Raw genomic sequence first — 15,087 nt, forward strand, 5'->3', positions numbered from 1 at the left:
ACGCCGTTTCTCCGTAAGGGTAGGCAGAGATGATAGAACGCCACAACATTCTATCTTTGCATACAGATCTCGCTTCCTCTACATTCATACATCTTCTCATGTACGCGCGCCGATTATTCCGACTTTTGACATGTCCATCTTTAAGTATTTGTTGGATTTGGTCATACCATGTCTTTCTCGGTCTTCCTCTATTTCTGCATCCATCGACATTCGCATTGTAAATATTCTTAGCCGCTTTATATTAGCTTTTCCTAAAATGTTCTTCATCTCTGTTGTAATAATATTATAATCTTTATTAGTGGTGCAAGATAGTGGCAGTAACGCTGTTTTGCCTATAACTCTGACAGTGGTGCGAGCTAAATAAATAAATTAATTAATAAGAATAAAAAGAATATGGGAAAATCAAAGAGATAGTGGGAAGGAAAAGAAGAAAATTGATGAGGAGTAGTAGAGGATGTATGATACTTTCCTAAGTAGGAGTAGAAAATTGCATTTTATTTGATGACGAGAAATAAAGAGAAAAAAAAAACATACGTCTATTTGATACAAAACATTACATTACATAGCAGGTTTTTTTTATATTTCAGATAGTTCATTCCTCACATGGCCTCGTGACAACGGTTGCTTATAAATTGGGGAAAAATGCCCCCGCTGTGTACGCTTTAGAAGGTAATATATTGAAATACATATTATTCTTACGCTTAGTGGTGGGGGTCAGTGCTATGCAAGCTCCTGACGTCACTGCGACCTGTGAAGATCCATTGTGACAAGTGTCCGTGAATAGTTCTCGCCCTCCAAGCCCGGTCGATAAAGAGCCCGGCTACTGTGTGGAAGGCGAGAGCTTACATTTTGCTACATCTCCCCCTACAAGCCCAGATTCGTAAATTATTGGGCTATTAAGTAGGGGGCGAGCTCTTTAACATTCTAAGATTCTAAAATTTTAGGTTTAAGACGTATTTAAATTCGTGTTTTTTCTTCAGCAGAGTAATCTCGTGCAAGTAAACATTTTACTTTTTTATATGGGAGTTGCATTATTTTTTACCTTGCTTATAATATACAAGGTTTGTATTTCAAAAAGAAGATTTTTCTATTATATTACATTATTTTAGCTAAACTGTTGGGATCAGGAAGGATATTCTAATGTGGGCCAGGTATTTCTCAGAATTTGCTCATGCGCAGGGAAACCACTTAAAACTCTTCATGAGAAACCGGCCTGTTGACAGTAGTCAACAGGCCTTCCGTTCCACTAGAAGAGTGTTCGGCATTTTGTTCCCTACTTTGGTTTATTTTACCAATTGCCTGCACTATATTGACCATGTATGATACTACCTCTCGTGTGAGTTGTCTCAAAGATCTTCACCCAGGCTTCGCGCCTCCAGCTGTTGTCTTTGAAAGCTAGCAAGCAATGGTTGGTTTGATCGGTTTAAATAACGATCAAACATGCATTGCCTTAAGATGATTGGTGAATCGGCTAGTGCAGACATAGAAACAGCTGAAGAATATCCGATAAAGTTCCTTGAAAAATCCCTCGATAATCGCGAAATTTCGCTTATTGCGGCCAAGTCCAGAACATGTCCCCTGCGATCAACCGTTGCAAGAAATTTAAGTCTTAAAATCTCTCCAGGGAGTGAATTCCAGTCTTCCTAAAAACATTTTGACATACTCAAAACATTGTTGTTTAAATAATTAAACAATTTGTATAATGAATTTTGCTGCGGAAAAGGATTTGAAATACGGATTTAAATGTGCGTGTGCAACCGACGGAGATTGAAAGAGTTCTGTGGTTGGTCTACGTTTTTCCGTGGACTGCCCGGCGGTGGTCCGAGGCTTTGAGTCACCGGCCGGGCAGTCCCACGACAGTATGTTGGTATCCGTGTTCCCAGGATCCGTGGCCGTGGCGGGCGGCGCCCTGAAGTGGATGCGGGACCGCCTGCAGATAGTGAAGGACGTCGGGGAGAGCCTGGAGGAGGCGGCCAGGGCTGCGCCCACCACGGGGGACGTGTACTTCGTGCCCGCTTTCAATGGACTGTTCGCGCCGTACTGGAGGAAGGACGCACGGGGGTAGTTATAAAATTAAATCCTAACATCTGTCAAGGGAACTTGCTCCTCAAAAGATAGATTCTCTTCTTGCATAGATTTATTTACTATTAAGCGTGTTGTCCAATGTTTATTAAAATTTATTATTATTATTAATAATAATGCACTAGCAACTATTGAGCTATCGTTATTAAACATTATACATTGCTGTGTGTATCTAGTTAACATTCACTGAACTAGCACCGATCACTCTCTTCGGAAGGCCATTCCATTTCTCCACGACTCGGTTTGTCAGGAAGTTCTTCCCGGGGTTGGATGAGAAGGAGGTAGTGTTGAGTTTCAATGAATGACCTCTGAGATGGCGGTTTTCATTCATAGTGAACATTGATTTCAACTTGGGTACATTATATGGTGGTTATTTGTTACCTACTAAACGTTGGGTCACGTCGACTGCCTATAGTCCTCAAAATGTAAGATGGTTAGAATGACAGCTGTCAAACTCAAATCAATAGTGATGGGAAATTACTGATCACTGATCATGTACTGATCAAATCGATTTTATCAGTTTTTTCATGCAAACATGAAACTCTGTTTCCGAAAATTGATACAAAAACGCAAAAACAAGCCTACTATAGTGTGCTAAAGACAATTATTCACCAAAAATAAGACATTTCATACTTTTTTCATGAACAACCTCAAATGAATTATTTTTTTGTTCGATCGATTTACATTGATTAATTTGCAATCTCTAACATTTTTGCAAAATGATGTAACCTTGTAAGAACGTCGTTAATAAATTGGGTTGTGGTCCCGTGGCTAGTGTCTCGGACTCACGTGCCAAAGGCCCATGGTTCGAGTCCCACTCTACCCCAACTTGATTCCCGTTTTCTAATAGTGAGTTATTTACAACTCATTGAAAATGGCCCTTAAAAATGGAATATTTAGGTAAATCATAAGAATGTAAATATTTCTTATTTAAAAAAATAAATTAAAAAAATAGTATTTTTAATTGAATAGGCATTCACTTCGTAACACTTCATTATAAATTATTATGAAAATAAAATTTTGTTATTATTGTAACATAATTGTATTATTTTACAAGAACACTACTATGACATTGTGAACAATATTCTGTGTTTAATATTAGTTTTATATCACCCGTCGATGGGATGGTGCTCTCCCGAAACTATAGTTGTGTTCTTGTAAAATAATAAAATAGTGTAACACTAATAACAAAGTTTTATTTTCATAATAATTTAATAATAATTAGGTTTATTTTAGTTTTAAAGCTGATTTTAAATAATTATGTTGATTTATATGTCAAGCATTGTATTAAAAAAATTCATTAACACGCCAGATATGAAATGATTTTTCGTGTGCCAATATTATTCACTCTTCAGACGTTACTACAAAGTTATGTCGTCACTTTTGCTGACAACTGTCAATCTAATCAAGCTATATTTTAAGGACTATAATGAGAGAACTAACAAAAATTGGACACAGTCCGATGTATTAAAATATGAATCTACACTCTTCTGGACTATTCTTAATTCTATGTTATATTCGTAATAATTGGCTTAGGCCGTATATGTAAATATTAAATGATTATGACGATTATGATATGTTTTCTTCTTTCAGAATTATCTGCGGTCTCACAGCGTTTACCACAAAAAACCACCTCATACGAGCTGCCCTGGAGGCAATTTGCTTCCAAACTAGGTAAAACAAATGATATAAATTTCTCAAAAGGGTTTTCCTTCTCTGTTGAAATATCCAACATCTTTTGTTTGCCCATCATCTCTGTTAATGTTACTAGGCGCTTGTGTTTCGACGAGGAATTTATCTAAAAATATTAATACGTTCAATTCAAATTTGTTAAGGCCTATTTTCCCTCACTTAGGGATATACTGGAGGCCATGCACAAAGACTGCGGTTTCCCACTGAAGAAACTGCATGTGGACGGGAAAATGAGCTCTAATAACCTGCTGATGCAACTCCAAGCTGACCTATGCGGAATACCAGTTTGTGAGTGGCTACATTTTTTAAAAATTCTTCCCATAGAATTAAGAATAGTCCCAGAAGGAGCGTAGAATCATATTTGAATACATCGGACTGTGTCCAAAAATTCCCCCACTATGCCTCACTTTCGCCGCGCGCATTCGTGATGTCGCCGCGTGATGTTGCAAGATGGGAAAAAATATAATCATAACACAAATATAAGGTAAAAAAAAAAGCAATTTGTTAATTTTTCTAAAATTTTATTGTGCACGCGGAAACATTGATTGACACAACAGAGTAGATAAGTAAAGGGTCATTTAATAAGAGTAATTTAATTAATGAATTTTGAACTTAAAATATAAAACAAATTTTATTTTATATAAAATGGATATTTTTATATTATGTTCATTAATATTTGATTTAAAAATAATGTCGGTCAAATGTCCACCACGGCGTTGTTGATTCCGAGGTCCAGTTTTCATTAGTTCTCTCATTAGATGAGCAAAGTAGGGTAAAAAAATTTACCACCCTGGTAACATTAATGAAATGTCTATTTTGTTTTCTTCGACAATCTGACATATGGAAAAATAATTCAATTTTTAGTAATGCATTTGCTACTTACAAATGCATTCGCTAATTACACATAAAATGTGATCTCATCCTGTTTCTTTAAGATCCCAGCAGTATTTCTACACTTTAAAATGACAACACGGCATAGTACTGAGCGACGCCTACAAAGAAACTAATGGGTCAAAACGTAAAACTACTCCTTTAAGAGTAGTTTAGTCGCCTTCTATTTGTATGCGGTTTCTGGACTATTCTTCATTCTATAATTCTTCCTTTTGTCACAAAATTTTCTAGCTCTGACGTACTACTGAGATTGTTAGCAATCGAAGACCAATTCTAAAAATATGAAATCTTTAAAATTTTCGAAAACGATATTATTGGATTATTAAAGTCAATTGTCCACATTAATTTATATGAATGAACCAAAAATATTCTTTAATTAGAATTTCTACCACTATGTAGCGCCACTATCGCTCGTTGTTTGACAGATCAAACATGTTCTAAATATTCTTTAATGTAGGTTTTAAGGCTTTAGGTAAAAAGGGGTTTCAGTGTATTATGTTCTGAAACAGCTAGCAATGTTTCCGTTCTGAAACAGCTATACGAGGTGTGTTCAGAAAATAACAGGAATTTTTCAATTTCGCGGGATTGGAGAGTCCGATTGTCATTTTTATTATGTTGGTATACATGCCCCTGAAGTATGCTAAAATTTTCAGATGTGTTCATTTCTTACTTTGTCTGTGGCAGCCGCTAAAGTGAGATGTGTTTTATGACCACGGCGATTTTCGTTTGTTACAAAAATGGATTAAAGAATTTGTATCAAATTTTGTGTAAAAATTGAAATAAAGTGTAACAAAGTGTGTGAAATGTTAACAAAGGCCTATGGTTACTCTGTTATGAGTAAAACAAGATTTTACGAGTGGTATAAGCGTTTCCAAGTTGGCTGTGAAGACGTTGAAGATGACGAACAGCCCGGACGCCCCAGCACATCAACAACCGATGAAAACGTGGAAAAAGTTAATGAACGATCGCCGAATCACAATCAGAGAAGTCGCTGATGATGTTGGCGTATCGATTGGCTCATGCCGTGAATTTTTAAAAAACGTTTTGGGTATGAAACGCGTGGCAGAATTTTTTTTTCCAAAATTGTTGAATTTTGGACAACACTTCATTGCTGTTTTGTGAAATTTTGTCCAAAAACAATACTGTTATGATGCTCCAGATTCCATATTCGCCAGACATGCCTCAGTGTGACTTTTTCCTATTCCCAAAAATAAATAGAACCTTAGAGGGCGGTCGTTTTACAATCATAGATGACATTAAAAGTGCATCGCTAAAAGCGCTACAGGCTATCCCAAATATGGAGTTTAAGAAGTGTTTCGAGAATTGGAAGAAGCGTTGGCACAAGTGCATAATATCCAATGGGAACTATTTTAAAGGCGACAATATTAATCCATTATTTTCTGAACACACCTCGTATAGTAGATAGATAGATGATGATCTAGCAATGATAATTTGTCTGTATTTTCAGATCGTTCCAAGGCCTGGGACATGACAGCCCTCGGGGTAGCCATGGCCGCAGGTATGGCCGTCCGCGTGTGGGACATTGGCTCCTCTCCCCTCACCAACGGGGAACCGTTCATTCCGACCACCACTAAAGACGGTACTTATTCATTATTTTGTAGAATTCCAAATCAGAATCTTAATATTTAAATCAAACACGGCTTTGAGTCTACTTACTTTTTATAAAAAACAAAAATCAAACAGTTGTTTCATCTTATTAGGGCATTTTCAAAGAAATAAAGCCAATGGGCCTGGCATTGTCACGCAGGAGGCTCACTCTCTAGGTCCCCCGTCACGATGAGTCAAGAAATGCTTCTGCACACAAAACGATCCGAAAATTCACGCTGGGTAGTCACGCAATTTTTACTCCCTCTCCATCGGTAAAAATGGCTGACCATTAGGATCCCCTTTACACGTCTGGTGCGCCAACTTTCGAATGAAAATTTTCCTGCGGCCTCAGGAGCCTTTGTAACCTTATTTTGTGGAAGTCCCAATAAGCCATGTAAGGTGGTCCCTTTCAAAAGATAAATCAAATGAGTGGAGGAAAATTTATGAAGAAAAAACTGCCAATATATATAGATAATGTAAATGTACATAATAGTTTATATTAGTTTTAATATAAGCTAACTTAAGAAATAAATAAAAATAAAAAAATAGGTGGATCAAGCAACTTTTGAGAAGCACAGACGAGCCCAAAACATTTTGGAAGCATGAAAAGCCTACATATGAATTAACTCAGGCTCTCTCGGGACATGGATGCATGAGGGAATATCTGCATCGCTTTGGGCTGCGAGACGATAGTTGCCGTCCATGTGATGGCATCACTGAGCAGACTGTGGAACATCTTATATACTGTCCAATGTTTGATAGGCCGAGGTGGGAGCTTGAATGCAAAGTAAACACTCGGATTGCCGCGACTAATAACCTAGCCGAGCTCCTGAACTGTAATGATACACAAAGAGAGACTGTTTGATTCATTACGGGGACGATCAAGCATGCTAAGTTATTTAATGGTGGTATCTAGCTCCTTTTATTTTTTGTGTCCAACTTTTACGATTTTTTATTATTTGTTAATGTAATATTTCTAGAGTTATTTTGTCTATTCTGATTCTGCTTTATTTTTATTATTGTAGTCTACAGTGAAAAATGTTAAAGTCAACGGAATATAATCTAAAGATAAATATGTTCGATAAAACCTTGCACATAACAAAAGCAAGGTACAACTAATTTGCAAATACACACATAAATACAGACATTTACCCAAGCGTCAACCACAAACATAATACAAGATACTCTAATAGGGATCTGATACCAAGTGAAGGGGTCAACACTGTTCTGGCGTTGAGACAACACTATTACGTAGGCAAAAAGGTCCATAACCTTTTGTCAGAATCGTGGAAAGACGGGAGTTTTTTTTATATAGGAGTTGCTTTATTATTTACCTTGCTTATAATATACAAGGTTTATATTTCAAAAGTGGATTTTTCTGCAATTAAATTTCTTTAAATTGATCTAAACCGTTGGGATCAGGAGGGATATACTAATGTGGGCCAATCAGGAACTTCTCAGCATTTGCTTATGTGGAGAGGAAACCACTCAAAACTCTTCAGGAGAAGCCGGCCTGTTGGCAGTAGTCAACAGGCCTTCCGTTCCACTAGAGGAGTGTTCGGCATTTTCTTCCCTACTTTGGTTTATTTTACCAATAGCCTGCACTATATTGATCATGTATAATACTACCTCTCGTGTGAGTTCTTTATTACCTATCACCGATGGGATGTTGCATAGATCTTCACCCAAGCTTCTGCATCGCGCCTCCAGCTGTTGTCTTTGAAAGCTGAAAAGGGGGCAATGCATCAACAGGTGAGGGACATCTTGAGGAGCTTCATCGTCGCATGGGCAGCTGTCGATTTCGGAGAGCTTGAAGCGATGCAGGTAGCTCATAAACCCACCATAACCCGTAAGCATCTGGGTGAGCTCGTAGCCAGCATTCTGCATTCTCCTGAAATCATAGGCATGGAAAATGGTAGGGAAAAACATTTTAGTTATACTTCCGGTAGGTTCACTTAAATAACGATCGTTCCAGACTTGAAGGGTTCTGCTTCTTATTTTCCTTTTGGCAAAACTGAGCGGGAAATCGGCAAAATCGGGGGCTGTCTTCTTGAGTGTAGCTTCCCGAGCCTTTTCGTTGCCAAGGATTCCGCAGTGTCCCCGTATCCAGCCGATGTACACGTCCTGGTGTCTGCATCGAAGCTTCTGGATATCTGTTCTAATGTCCATTACAATAGGGTTGACCGAATTTCGGTCAGTTATTGCATGGACGCCAGATTTGCAATCTGTCAGGATCGTTATTTTCTAATCTGCTTGGTGGTTTCTTCTAAACATAGACCAGGGCTTCTCTGATCGCAAAGAGTTCCGCCTGAAACACGGAGCAGAAATCGCCAAGTTTCAACTTTCTCGACGGCAGCTCTCTTCAGAAGCTCGGTCCACAGGAGGATCCCTGAACGCATCCTTTGGTCGTTACCTTTTCGAGAGTGGCATCGAAGTGTGACAATACAACTTTCCTTTGTTGATGATAGCTCTTCACCAACATGAACAAGTTTCGAGGGCACTTCTTATTGCTCAGTTGGCACATTAAAAATGGCCACCAAGCGTTATCAAAGGCTCCTCTTATGTCGAGCGAGATCGCTATGATCATTTTCTTGTCACGCAGTGCAGTCCTGATTACCTTAACTGATGCGTTAAGAGCGTCTCCTGTTGATTTCTGGGGTGTAAATCCGTATTGTTTCTGACTCAACTTACCTTTGCGATGAAAATGCCAGTTGATCCGATTGGTCGTCAGCTTTTCTAGTACTTACCGAGATAAGTCCGATCGGTCTGTAGGACTTGATGTCTTGAAGGTCATCCTTTCCCGGTTTGGGTATGACAATGACCTTCGCTATTTTCCATTGAGATGGAAAGTGGCTCACTCTGAGACATGCATTATACATACCCAGCACCAGAGACCTGTTCACATTGAAGAAGTGAAGGCAGATGTCCGCGGTGAAATGGTCTTCACCGGGCGCCTTTTCTGGATTAATATTTGATATTATATCCTCAATCTCCTCCGCCGTAAATATCGGGTCGCTTTCTGTATAAGGTATGATTTCTGCTATCCGCCTGATGTCGATTTGCTCACTAGTCTCTTGTTGTGTATTGTCGTCCGGAAAGAACCTCTCCAATAGACGTCTAGCGCTTTCCTCAGCCGAACCCAAGTATTCGCTGCCATCCTTAAGCGTCGCAAACAGAGTAGTCTTTTTCCGGTTGACCAGCACTCTGTGAATTGCAGACCAGGCGGTTTCTCTGTTTTGAGAGCCGCAGTAATTCTTCCAGGATTCCGTTTTTGCTTTTTCAATGGCGATTTTGTAGGCTTGTTTAGCCTCGAGGTACTCAGGAAGTGTCTTAGTCTCTCTACGGAGAGAACCTGAGTTTTGAAGCCTGTGCCTGCATTTCCTAGCAACTTTCTTTAGTTTATCGAGCTCAGTGTTCCACCAAGGACAGGGTTGCCTTTTGAAGGGTTTCCTGATTGGTATACTTGCTTTGCACGATTCGTCTAAAATTTCCATCAACAAAATGATTTTCTTCTCCAAATCCAGCGAGTTACTTACTTCGGAGAAAGAAATCTGTGATATTTTACGTTCCTTTAATTTACGTCGAACTTCTTTCGAAAATTTCTCCCAGTTGGCCTTTTTGTTGTTATAAATGGCCGTTTTGGTTTCCGTAGGGTTCCATATTCTGGCTGAAATTTCGAAGTATATAGGATTGTGATCACTAAGATGGTTATTGTTAGACTCCACTCTCCATCTGTCGACGGTGTCTATCAGACTTGAAGAGCAGAATGTTATGTCAATAACGCTCTTGAGGTGGAGGTGACCGCGAAAGGCCTCGAAAGTGGGCCGATTACCTTCATTCAAGGTGTGCAAATTAAGTTCAGACAAGAAATCTGCAACTTTTTCGCCCTTTCGGTCCGTTCTTGCGCTTCCCCACCACACATTTTTGGCGTTAAGATCACCTCCTATGAGAATGGGAACATCTCCCAGGAGCCTGAGTTTATCTAGTGCGGGAGCAACATCCGAGGTTGGTTCCACGTACATGGATCCGATTACCATGGGTCCGGCGTCAGTTGTTATTTGAACCAGCGTTGTATTAGAGTCACTGTATTTACTCAACAGAATTCCATTAAAAATGGGGTTGTAGGATTATAACCGCTGCTTTACAGACATGCTGCGATGATGTTACCGATTGATAAACGGTAACTCCCGATGCATTAATTTTGCCTGTGTTGCCCGTGTAAGGCTCCTGAAGCAGCAGTATATCCGCCCCCCGTCTGTTGGCCAGTGCTTCTTGTGCCGCTTTGCAGCGGCCTTGTATAACTTTAGTCGCGCCGGCGATGTGTGAATGGATCCCGGTTGTGGTTGTCAGAATGGAGCTAGCCATAATTGACTCTCTCCATAGTTCTCATCATCATTTTGATTCGATAGGGACATTCCCTATCGTTGGCCCTGTGCTTAGATGCCTCGGTTTTACCCTTAGCCATCTTGATGCAGTTCCAGCATCGATAATCGGTTTCTTTGTCCTTCTTGGTGCAGGTTATAGATTTGTGGTCTCCTGCACAATGCAAGCAACGGTCTTTCTGTCTTCGGGATTGCCTCTTTTGCCTTGGCTTGGGTCTGGCGAGTCGATTTCTTCAGTTGCTGCAGCTTCTTGGGTTGCTCGGGCTTTTTTTCCATGACGGGATTTCCTTTCTTCGCCTGGTCCTTCTTGATCTTCAGTTCCGGGCTGCTTTTCGATCTAATAATGACAGGGTGAGAACGAGGCGTCAAAATTGACGTCTCGAAGGGGTTCTTTGCAGGCGAAGGCGTCGCCGTGGCCTTTCTCTCCGGCGTCGACATTCCCAGCTGCTGATTTGCGGTCGGGATTGGACCTGGAAGGACGTCGGCGTCCCTCTTCAGCTGGAAGCTGGAGACGGAGTGTCTACACCCTCACTCGGAGATTCCGGGTGAGGTAAAACAACGCTCGACGGAAACCTTCCAATCACCTGCGCTGATTTGATCCTGTTAGTAAAAACAGGTCAAGCATCTGAGGTGGTCGACCACGAATGCGACCTTAACGAGGATCGGTGAATCTAATCTAAGCGAAAGCTGGTCACTGCAGGACTAGAGTGGGTACTCGACACCTGCGCGCCAACCCGTTACCAAACCTCGAGAATGGCCAAAAGAAAAATAAATTCCTTCCCGCCAACCGAGGGCAGCCGCAAAAACTAAACCCTAGCCCGAGGAGGATATAGCCTCACAACCGCGAACGAAATATAACCGGTTCTGGTCCGACGACCTGTCCCCGGCAACCCCGCCCGCAGCCGGACAAACCTGACACTACCCCGGGAGCGAAGTGGTTTGAGAGGTTGGGGGGTAACTCCCTCGCTCACGTACCCTCCGCCCGCAACTGATGCACCGAACACCCGCTAAGAGGGGGTGAGTCCTCTAGTTGGCGTCGATGCACAGCCGGAAAAAGCTAGCTGGTCCTCAGGTTCGCGGAGTGCCACCTACGTGACGGAAGAGTGCTCGAAAGCCGTGGGTAAGGGGAAGGGAAGGGCACAAAAGTGAAGGACGCTCCTCAAGCACACTAAGAATCGACTGCACAGTCGAGAGAACGCCCCAGGAAACAACGCACCCAAACCTTCTACCCTGTGGGACCCCACAGGTGGTTTCTCACTCAACCGACGTAGGTATAAAACCGAAAATACGCAATAACTTCCGAACCATAAAAGATAAAAATGTGCTGTCGCGGACTTAAATGTTCCTCTGGTCGAGCCGCGTCTAATAGTGTTTATTGCACAATTTTATCTTTCACCACAAAAAGAGCGTTCAGCAATAAAGGTCAATTTTTAGTTATTTACACAGTATTGTCACTAAATTTCACTTTTTTTAAATTATAAAACTAGTTTTGAGTTCGTCTTACTAATCCGCGCAGAGTTATGTATCACAACACTATGTTGCGTGACAAACGGATTTTTTCACAACCACGTGGCAAAGTGAAAAAACAGTCTGTCTCGAAAACGATAGGTGGTAGTATATATCTACCTCGGACTTTTTTAAAGGTCTTTTGACGGTGCACAAAATGAGCAAAAAATATTTATGAAAAACGCTACCATAAGGGCAGCGTTCTAAAAAACGGCACTTTTTTACTATTTTTTAACAAAACAAAACACGTACATAAAAACTAAAAACACTGTTAGACGCGCATAAAAAACACGAGTCGAACGATGTATAACACATATAAAAAAACGCAGAAAAAACCACTAATATCGCCGTTTGTAAATTTTTCACTAACGGAGCTCACGGAACGTGACCTCCCTTGGCAAAGATTACGGTGCAACTGGAAAGACGGGAGTGTTGTCAAGTTACGGAAGGTGTTGACCTCGCTCTTTCGTGACATTGGTCGTAGGGAGTCAGAAAAGTTGATGCATGCCACGGATTGGAGAACCTTACTGGATGTCAAAAATAAAATATAAAAAATAAGGAATAATTTGAAAAATATATATTTCTAGATGACAACCATGAAGTTTCGCATAAATAAATTGTCTATGTTTTTATGAAAGTATGTATGTGTATGCGCATGGGTGTATGTATGTGTGTGTGTATGTATATGTGTATTTATGTGTATATATATATATATATGTGTGTATATCTGTGTGTATATCTGTGTATGTCTGTATGTATATGAATCAAAATGTGTATCCGAATAAGTTTATATTTTGTTTGTCTGTGCTCTATATTAATTTGTTAACTATTATAATATATTAAAATGTAATTGCCTAGCTTGGAACGGGGTATGTACCCTTGTTAGCTGGGCAAAGTGAACATGGAATTGTATTTTGATAAAAAGTGTGAATAAATAAATAAATAAACTACAAAAAAAAACCTTATTTTGTGGATGACCCTCGTGTTAAACTATATAAATCTAGTGTAGTTACAATATAAATAGATTTAACACACCAGTTATAAATTCATTCCTCAATATCTCAAAATTATGTGTTTGCACATTTTCGACTTTGGCATCTGCTCGAGAAAGTATGGCGGACTTACATGTGTATAATCTTAATAGGCTATAAACTACAGTAAAGATTTGATGAAATTTTCCTCATTTCAGAACGTAACCTGAGGTATACTAAATGGAAGATGGCTGTAGAACGTTCCCTCGGGTGGGCCTATACTAAGAAATCGGTTCATATGACGGGTGAGAAAATTTATCACTCTATTACTATTTTTTTTATATATATTTGGACCCCTGTATTTAGTAGCCTTACGTGTCATGTACACGGCTAAGGTACTCGGAGAAAATCGTGTTTGTTTGTCTTGGAAATGGGATGTTCGATCACTGATTTTGGTTTATTTATTTATCTATTTATTAACGGACATTGTCCATGTATACAATTTATAAGGTTTAAATATTACAATAAAAGAATAGTTCAAAACATTTTAAAAAAAGAAAGAAGCATTGACAAACATAAGGGACATCGAGACAAGATCTAGACTATTTATTTAGTGCTCGTTTAAATCGTTGTAAACTTAAACCAAAAAAGTCCAGATCTTGTCTTGAGTTAACAATACGACTAAGGCGGGTCATTGGAGAATTTAGCCCATAGTTTGTTCTATGCTGATCGATGAACAGTACTTCATTGTTTCTCAATCTACGAGTCGGAATATCGAATTTTACTTGTCCCAGTAATGATGGAACATCGATTATACCATTACCTTTATGGGTCCAATCATCATATCTATTACTATTAAGGTACATTAAAACCAATCAGCCTTTTTTTTTTACACCACAACAGGCCAGGAGGCCCAATTACAGTGGTGAATTACATCACAGAACACCCAGGCTTGAGAAAAATCACATTTTAATTTTTGTGTTCTCACCGGGAATTGAACCGGAACCTTCCGTATGTGAGTCAAGCGTCTTATTCACTTCACCACGGAGGCCACCTTTGCTGGTGTTCCTTTGTATCATTCAAGCGGTTTATGAATTGGTGGAATGGACAGCCATGTTGAACAAGTTATTCCAGCCTGAAATCACTCTACTGGAAAGGAACTTGTTCCTGGGTTGATGTGGAATCGGGGAGGATAGATCTTCCAGTGATGGGTGCTCGGGTTGAGTCTATACATCCCTCGCAGGGGGCCATCACAGTGACCATTTCGGATCTTGTCGAGTCTCCTCTCTTCCTTGAATTGGTTGCCTCGATGACTTAATTAGTTTTTTCCCTTTCAGACGAGCGGTACAGACTCTTGGCTTCCATTCCGGGCTCCCTCTACATTATCGGCAGCTTTTCTATGCTCGTCCTGTCAGAAGTCCTCAGCAGGAGGTGATAAAGCACCATTCCACCATCACTTACACATATGACTTAATACATTTAAGGAACCAAATCAATAGATGTACGTACATACCACTGGCGGCTCTCGACCAAAACCTTTGGCAGGCATTTTGTCAACTTGTATATTAAGTTTAATAATATTATTGCAATATGATAAGTCTGACATGGTAAACGAATGATAATAATATACAGCCCACGTTTCGGCACCACGAAAGCTAAATCCACCATTGTTTTGTTTGCATGCTATTTTATACGCACATTATACATAACTAAACTCATACTAATATTATGTCTACAATGTTTGAGAATGTCCAAATGCTTGCAGACTAGCTGGATTTCTCCTGGCTGGAATCTGTCAGCTTCTCAAACATTGTTGAATTAACTACCTAGTAAAAGAAGAAGTATAAAAATTTGAAAATTGTTTTCAGGCATTGCCTAGTAGGTGATTTGGCTCAGCCGAATGAATCTCGCCCACGTGATAAAGGTTTCAGCTCTTTTACTTCGATGTTCAAACA

The 15,087-nt window shown here is 39.8% G+C and overlaps 1 protein-coding gene across 3 annotated transcripts in view; it reads left to right on the forward strand.

The window, feature by feature from the left end:
• Gk2 (Glycerol kinase 2) overlaps nucleotides 1-14,792 on the forward strand; it is a 53,337-nt gene extending 38,545 nt beyond the window's left edge. For 2 of the 3 annotated variants that reach the window (XM_088242151.1, XM_088242152.1), the window contains 7 exons: nucleotides 588-669; nucleotides 1,884-2,061; nucleotides 3,676-3,756; nucleotides 3,938-4,062; nucleotides 6,134-6,265; nucleotides 13,351-13,437; nucleotides 14,470-14,792. In XM_088242151.1, coding sequence (XP_088098277.1) covers nucleotides 588-669; nucleotides 1,884-2,061; nucleotides 3,676-3,756; nucleotides 3,938-4,062; nucleotides 6,134-6,265; nucleotides 13,351-13,437; nucleotides 14,470-14,567 — 783 coding nt within the window. In that variant the 3' untranslated portion in view covers nucleotides 14,568-14,792. Of the gene's footprint in view, nucleotides 1-587; nucleotides 670-1,883; nucleotides 2,062-3,675; nucleotides 3,757-3,937; nucleotides 4,063-6,133; nucleotides 6,266-13,350; nucleotides 13,438-14,469 lie in introns of those variants that run through there. The other variant, XR_015825269.1, reaches the window with a different exon arrangement.
• The last annotated feature ends 295 nt before the right edge of the window (nucleotides 14,793-15,087 follow it).

The sequence above is a fragment of the Micrasema longulum genome, unplaced genomic scaffold (assembly GCF_059751315.1).
Source record: "Micrasema longulum isolate JH-2025_06_02 unplaced genomic scaffold, ASM5975131v1 h1tg003349l, whole genome shotgun sequence".
Lineage (NCBI taxonomy): Eukaryota > Metazoa > Arthropoda > Insecta > Trichoptera > Brachycentridae > Micrasema > Micrasema longulum.